Consider the following 7,862-nt stretch of genomic DNA (forward strand, 5'->3'; position numbering starts at 1 on the left):
CCTCTTCTTTCACCTTAGGCCAGACTCCCACTCTATCTAACTTGAACTAGACTAATGCTCCCACCTCAGGTCCCACTGCCTTCAGGCCATGCTCCTGGATGCCAGTTTCATTCAAAGGACAGATCTGACCTTGCCATGGTTTACTTGAAAACCATTGTTTGCTCATTCATTAATCCATATACCCCTCCATTCAGTAAACACATATTAGGTAGACATGCCAGGCTCTGGCCTCTGGAGCCACAAAGATGACAAGTGGACTTGAAGGGGCTACACTCTAATGAATGGGGCACACCTTCACATGATTACAGTCTAGTTGTTCGTACTGTCACGCGAGGTGCTGTAAGAGTGGAGGAGAAATACTCTATCTGTTTGGGATGGAGGCAGCAAGGGCGGCTTCGCAAAGGCAGTGACATTTGAGCTACATCTTGATGGTTGAGAGGAGTTTGGTGGGAAGTCAAGATGTGTGTGTGGTTGGACAGGACGGGGGTGGGCAGGCTTCTGGCAGAGCATGCGCAAACGCAGGAGTGAGTATGTGGCCCTTTCCATGGCCGGCAGCTTTGGGGATCTGGGGCATGGTCCGGCTAGGCTGTCCTGAAGCCACTAGCTGGGCAGGCAGATGCTAAGCACCCCAGGGGGCTAAGGCACACAGGCACCCATTGGCAACTCATTGCTGGGGGCATGTAGATGGTCTCCAAATTACCCCGGGTTTTCTGATGGCTAATGGCTCGACCCCCAACCTCCCCAGAACAGGAGCAGAAATACGAATGCAGAGGAAAATGAGGCGTAAATGTCTATTTTCAGAAATGAAATGTCCTCAGAACCATGCTTTGAGGCCCTTTTCCTGTCTGCAAAAGTGAATTACATTAATAGACTTCTCAAGACCATCCCCATCCAAATCCTTCTTCCATCTGGAGTTTGCACTGGATGACAAAGCTGTATTTGTAACCGTGATCGTAATGTGCACTCTTGAAAATAAAATAGAAACATGCATTTTAAAATATAAGATGAAGAATAATACACTGTATATGGTTGTGTGTGAGAGAAAATCCTGTTATTTAAGAAACTAGAATGTGCTGGTAGTTTTGCAAAAGAAGAAAAATGTTATTTTACTGTCAGGACAAAATTAGTATTTTCAATATTTTATTATTTATTTATTTTGGCAGGGGGGGTGCAGGTTCGATCCCTGGTCGGGGAACTAAGACCCCTTGTGCCTGTGTGGCACATCCAAGAAAGAAAAAGAAAAGGCGCCCAGGCTTGTGTGGTGAAGGCTGGATTTCCACCCCAGCTCGCCCAGGCATGGGTGGCAGAACTCCGGGCGGATCCGTGGCCACTTTCCGCCCCTTCTCTCCTCATCCCTCCTCCACACGCCCATGAACTGACCCACATGGGGGCCCTTTCCCAGCCTCTGGTGTCCCCTCCAATCCAAACCACCTGGCAGTGACACTCTCATGGAGTCCCGTGGCCTCTCCTTTTGTAGGTGAATGCGTCTGCTCTTATCCACTGCTCCTCTGACTCAACAACTTCCTCTTTGCAAATTTCCTCTTTGCCCTGGGGAAATACCAACGACCTCTGGTCCATGCGGCGCCCTGGGCTCTGGCCTGGGCTGGTCTCAGAGACAGCACAGTTGGGTCTTGTCCCCTCCTCTCCATCCCAGAGCCACAGGGATGCCCCTGGTTCTGGAGGCCTGTCACAGCTCACTCTCTCACTGACCCTCCTTGGAGAATGGAAGAGGGGATACAGACAAACACATTAAACTTGTAACAGCATCAGCAAGACCTGGGACTCTCGTGTGTGTGCTGGGGAGCGGGGGGTGGAGGGGGTGGGGGAGTGGGGAGGGCTTTGAGGAAGGGACATAGCGGCTGAGCTGAAGAACCACACTTGGTCACACATGCAGTCTTTCTGTCAAGCCCTGCTGCAGACGGAATTAAATCTTCCACCTCCACCCCATCGGAGCAAAGACGAGGGCGCCTATGTTCTCAGCACCTCCTGAGGGCGGCAATTCCTCAGCCTCTGCAGCCCTTCCTGCCCCCTCCCTCACGCCATCTGTACTCGCCACTGCCCTTCACAAGCATCACCAAGTCCTCGCCTCTTGCACACAAACTGCATGCATGAGTGGACCCACGCAGATGCTGAGACTTCTAAGAACTACATCTGCCCAGAAACTCTTCTCACCTCTGCTCTTGGGAGGAGAAACAGCTGAAGCCTCTGGCTGCCTCGGTCCAGAGTTGGGGGAGAATGTGGTGGCTGGGACCGTGGGCCAGCCTAGGGTCCAGGGACCGTCTCAGACGCACCTGAGAGCACAGCTGGGTGACACCACCCAGCCCATGCTCCAGGCTAGCCCAGCACAGAGCACTGGGGCCTGGAGTTAAAGGCAGTTCATGGGCTGAGCCGGTAGGACTGTCCTAATCCATGGGGCCAAATGTACTTTCCAGAGTAATCCTAAAGTGGGAGTTTGCTGGGTTGCTATTTCCTTCTTCTTCCCAGACTCTGGTATTCCTGGGGAATCCTCTGAGAAATCATAAGTCAAGGAAGTTTGGCCTTTACGGAGACTCAGCAGCTGGTTTCAAGGACAGAAATGTGGAGAAAATGTGATGGAGAGAAGTAGGGGTTGATGAGGAAAGTTCGTTCATTCTATGTACAAGGGTTCAGTGGGTGTCAGCCCTGATCTACGCGCGGGGTGTGGGTACTGCGTGGGCTGCTGGCTGGAAGAGCTGCATGAGGATTCAGGGTGAAGATGCTGGGTGAAAATCCAAAGGGTGCCGGGTGAAAATGCTGGGTGATGATGAGGCTGGACGTGATGACAGGAGGGAAGGTGATGAAAGCAGGAACGATTCTGAACTCCAGTCTTATTATTCTCAAACGTTAAGGGGCCTCCACATCTCTCTCTTCTGGTCCATCAGAAGCAGAGGTCTCCACTGCCTCATCCTTGCTGCCCACCAGTGGCTCTTCCTCGCCCTTTAGGCTGGGGGCTGGCCCAGGCTTTAGCTCCTCCAGCGCCACGGAGCCCTGGCGAGACTTCCGTCTACCAAAGAAAGTGGTAAGTGTGGGCCACTGGCCAGACCCCTCCCCCTGGGGGACCCCAGAGTCATTGTTACCCCCAGATGCTCCCTCTGTTATTGTCGCGGCCTCCTCATGAGACACCTGGGCTACCCCAGCCCAGGCATTTGCCACCCCGTTGTGTTTTCCACTCCTGCTTAGTGTCAGTACTCCTGTCTTCCGCTTCTGCCGCTGGCGCCACAGCAGGAGTAGTGCCACGAGGGCAGTGACCACCAGCAGGGCCACAAGCACAGCTACCAGCAAGGTGCCATTTGTCCCCCAACCTGAATTTAGGGAGGACCTACTGCTTATGTTTGTGGAGGACGTTGGGCTGGATATTTTTACACCAAAGATGGGGGAGCCACTGGTCCCCCTGGGGGTCTTCAGAGAGGTAGTTGCCATGGTGACAGGAAGTCCACTGGTCTCCTTGGAGGTCTTTAGAGAGCTAGTTTCCATGATGACAGGGGGTCCGCTGGTCACATTGGAGGTCTTCAGAGAGCTAATTGCAATGGTGACAGGGGGTCCACTGGTCCCATCAGAGGTCTCCAGAGAGCTAGTTGCTGTGGTGACAGGGGGTCCACTGCTCCCACTGGAGGTCTCCAGAGGGCTAGTTGCCATGGTTTCACCAGTCGTAGTGTGGAATCCTGTAGATTTCATTACTGGGACAGCAGGTATACTGGTTGCATTAGAGATTTCCAGGGGCATTGATAATTTTTTGGCCGAATCTTTCTGGGAGATTATTGACTCATTTACAGGAGGGCCCCTGCTGGCAGCAATGGAAGTCCCAGGAGAGGAAGCCTCATTGGCTGTATAGGGAGTTGAGGAAGGCGGGAAGATCTTGTGCTCAGTGCTGTCATCTGTCTTAGGGACCTCGGTTGTTGCAAAATTAGATGTCATTGAGTTGAATTTTGTGGTCTCATAGATATTTGAGACCAAAGAAACAGAGGACGCTGTGGGTTCCAACCTCTGCAAAGTAACTGGGCCATCCAGAGACTCTGAGCTCATGTTTTGGGCCCAGACGCTCCCACAGAGGAGGAGAAGCAGGATCATTTCCAAAGCAACAGGCGTGAGCAGGAGTTGGGACCTGAGGGTGGGGAAGTGGAAGAAATAGAATACATAAGGAGCTGGGGGCAGGGGGGAGGACCTAGCCAGGCCCTCCCCTCCTGCCCACTTCCCTGACAACTGCCGGGCCGAACTCTGCGGTTCAACGGCTTTTTCCACCCTTGCTTTTACTAGTATCAGAAATAACAACACGCTGGCAGCTCCCCCATTGAATCTATCCCATAGGCCCCCTCGGGCGTTGGCAGCCCCCGCTCCAGCAATAGCCACCCCCTCCTGGCCCGCGCTGACCCTATTCAGCCCCAATGGTTCCTCATCCTCTTTTCCCATTATCTATCAAGGTCTTCTCAAGCCAGAGGCACATTCCCAGGTCCACTGAAGCCGCTGCCCCACCAAGTCACACCACCTACCAGCTCAGTGGATAAGGGCACAGGGCTGGGACCAGGCTGCTCCAACTCCTGAAGCTGAGGCAAGACTGGTGGAGGGGCCCCAAGGGGAAAGGAAGTGGCCCTGGCTCCACCCACCCCAGCATCCTGCCCCACCCGCCCTGCTCCTACATTGCCGTGTGATGAGAGAGGCATCACTCACTCTTTCAGGGTCTGAGATGATGACCGGGGCTCTGGGGTCTCAGCTGAAGCAGGTGGGGATGGTGGGCGGGGTCTGGAATGGGGATTCCCAGGTCTCCTCTGGAAAATGGGATGGCAAGCCGTGAAGCTGGGATAGGGATATGTGTCAGAGCAGGGGTGGTGGAAATGCATGCTTGAGAACCAGGGGGTGCGGAGAAGGAGATGGGAGGGGAAGGTGGTTTCCTTTGCCTTTGTGGTCCCCAAGCTGTTAGGCCAGCACCCAAGGCTAACACTTCTTCTGCCCCAAGAGCTCCCAGGAAGTACCAGGGCAAGAGGAAGCCCTCGACTCTGGCTGGGGCAGTGGAAGCCTTTGCAGGCTGCGTGAAATCCCTGGTGGGCTCTTGACTTCTCAAGAAGCTTGCAGGGGGAGGTCACTACAATGGCCCCCAGTCATGGACTGCCCCACTAAATCAAGGTTGTTATTAAGCACCGTATATGCTATGATCCTATTTTTGCAGAAGACTTACAAAAATGTGGGAATCTACATGGAAGGCAGTCTGAAAAGGTATTCATTGAGGTATTAACAAGTTTCACTGGGTTGGTATGAGTAGAGAGTTCTTTACTTTCTTCTTTGGGTGGTTGATGTTTTCTTACTTTCCTTTAATTTGTAAGCTTTGACTCTCAGTATGTGTACGGTTTTTTGCCTTTCTTTTTTTAAAAAAAAAAATCAAAACTGATTTTTATGTTGTAAAAGTAATAATGCGTGTACATGATAAATGATTGAAACAGGCCAATGTCAGGGCCTGGGATTGTACCCCACTCACAAGCTAACGAGTTAGTCTGACAAAGACGTGAGACTCCTGGGTCACAGACATAGGAATCCACTACTCATTGCTCAGCAAACAGCAGGAGCACCGTCTGCTTCAGTTCCACTTGCCCCCCTGAGTCCCACAGGGGTGACAACAGAGAGGCTTGCCGCGCAGCTGAGGAACACTGAGCTTGGAGAATTTCCTTCTTTTCGAGTAGGTGGTAAGCAAGCTTGCTCTTTATCCTGAAGGGAGACATTACTTCATCCCTCAGCGTTACTCACTGCAAAGACAACCTTGAGAAACGGCCTGGATGTAGAGCGGCCAGGACCTTGTATTGCTGGCATATCAGCAAGACTGTGCAGGGAAGCTCGGGGCTGGGGTGGATTGCCTCTCCCACCAGGCAGCAGTGTATAAAGTGAAAAAGCTCCGTACCGACACCACCAGATAGACCCTGGTCACAGGGTATATATGCATATACACATGTATTTTTTATAGTATTATTATACATAATGTTCCTTGCTTTTCTTTTTTTTACTGAACAGAAGGAAGGAAGGAAGGAAAACATTTCATTGTCAGACATTAGGTTGTCTCAACATTTTGCTGTTGCAAACAGAAAAGTAGGAATAATTGGCTGCAAAGTAATTGGAGGTTAAAATTTTTTTTTTTAATTAAAAAGAAGATCAACAAAAATGTTTGTAAGACTGCATATAGGACTTCCCTGGTGGCGCAGTGGTTACGAATCCACCTGTCAATGCAGGGGACATGGGTTCGAGCCCTGGTCCGGGAAGATCCCACATGCTGCAGAGCAATAAAGCCCGTGTGCCACAACTACTGAAGCCGGCACACCTAGAGCCCATGCTCCGCAACAAGAGAAGCCACCACAATGAGAAGCCCATGCACCACAACGAAGAGTAGGCCCCACTCGCCACAACTAGAGAAAGCCCGCGTGCAACAATGAAGACCCAACACAGCCAAAGATAAATAAATTAAATAAATAAATAAATAAAGAGACTGTATATAGATTCCCAATTTCTCAACCTTTAAAAAAAAAATCACTGAAGCAAAACACATTGTTGACAAAATTGTCATTTCAACCAAATTGCTGCTGACAAAGTTGTACATTCCCTGGGCTCAATGTTGGGCTCCAGTTCTGGGGAGAGTGGAGAGGATGTGGACGGGTCCAGGCTCTAGCCCAGAGTGCTCAAGAAACAGTCTAACCAGCACAGAGTGTAGACCCTGGGGTAGAGGGAGAGATGATGAAAACGTGAACAAGGGGTGGTCATTGTCCTCAAGACATCCCAGAAGAACAATACTTAGAAAACTCTATAGTAGCAGTTGGCCAAGTACAGAAAAAAAGATTCTCTGTGCATGATTCCAGCCATTCCTCACGGCAAGCCCATTTTACAGGTGAGGAAGTCAAGGTACAGAGAGGTTAAGAAATGTGCCCTAGGCATTTAGAATGGGCCAGGCTGGAGTGCCCAGCACATTGCATTCACATAGCACTCACTCTTCACAACAACCCTGTGAGATTCATATCATTACCCTAACTATACGGGAGAAGAAACTGAGAAAAAACAGTTAAGAGACTTGCTGAGGCTCATACAACCAGCAATTGCTAGAGATGAGCTTCAAAACCATGTTGGTCTAAGGGATCGAGGCCAAGGATAAGGATCTCCCAGGTAGTACCACAAGCTGATACTTAATAACTATGATGTATTTAGAGACATGCTTGTGTATAAATAATGCAAATAATAGAATACTTGCTACAATAGGGGCAAGATTCAGCCTGAGGGAGTGTCTAAGAAGACTTCAGAGAAGCAATGTCTTAAAAAGCTAAAGGGTATCTGGTCGCTTCTCTTTCTCTTATAGCCTACATCTCATCTGTAAATTCTGCTGTTTCTACCTTCAAAATGGGGCCATGCTTGACAGCCAAATCTTGGTTTCTAAAAACCACTCTCCTTGGAAAGGAACCAAGGCTCTTTGGAAAATGGCTGATTCCAGGGCTGGAGCAGGGAAAGAACAAGATAAACCTGAAGAGGTATCATGTTCCCTGATTTCACACTATACTACAAAGCTACAGTAATCAAAACGGTATGGTACTGGCATAAAAACAGACACGTAGATCAATGGAACAGAATAGAGAGCCCAGAAACAAACCCACACTTATATGGTAAATTAATCTATGACAAACGAGTCAAGAATATACAGTAGGGAAAAGACAGCCTCTTCAATAAATGGTGTTGGGAAAACTGTACAACTACATACAAAAGAAACAAACTGGACTACTTTCTCGCACCATATACAAAAGTAAACTCAAAATTGATTAAAGACTTGAATGTAAGACCTGAAACCATAAAGCTCCTGGAATAAAACATAGGTGATAAGCTCCTTG

General features: G+C 49.8%; 1 protein-coding gene across 1 annotated transcript; it reads right to left on the bottom strand.

The window, feature by feature from the left end:
• Nucleotides 1–1,123: 1,123 nt before the first annotated feature.
• SPN (sialophorin) lies at nucleotides 1,124–4,633 on the bottom strand. Its single transcript, XM_082361651.1, has 2 exons — nucleotides 4,506–4,633; nucleotides 1,124–4,120 (listed from the first exon to the last, which is right to left on the bottom strand). Exons 1-2 carry the CDS (start codon nucleotides 4,625–4,627, stop codon nucleotides 2,863–2,865), a joined length of 1,380 nt encoding a protein of 459 aa, XP_082217777.1. The 5' UTR covers nucleotides 4,628–4,633; the 3' UTR covers nucleotides 1,124–2,862.
• Nucleotides 4,634–7,862: the final 3,229 nt, after the last annotated feature.

This window comes from Balaenoptera borealis (genome assembly GCF_965194805.1).
Source record: "Balaenoptera borealis genome assembly, chromosome: 16".
NCBI lineage: Eukaryota > Metazoa > Chordata > Mammalia > Artiodactyla > Balaenopteridae > Balaenoptera > Balaenoptera borealis.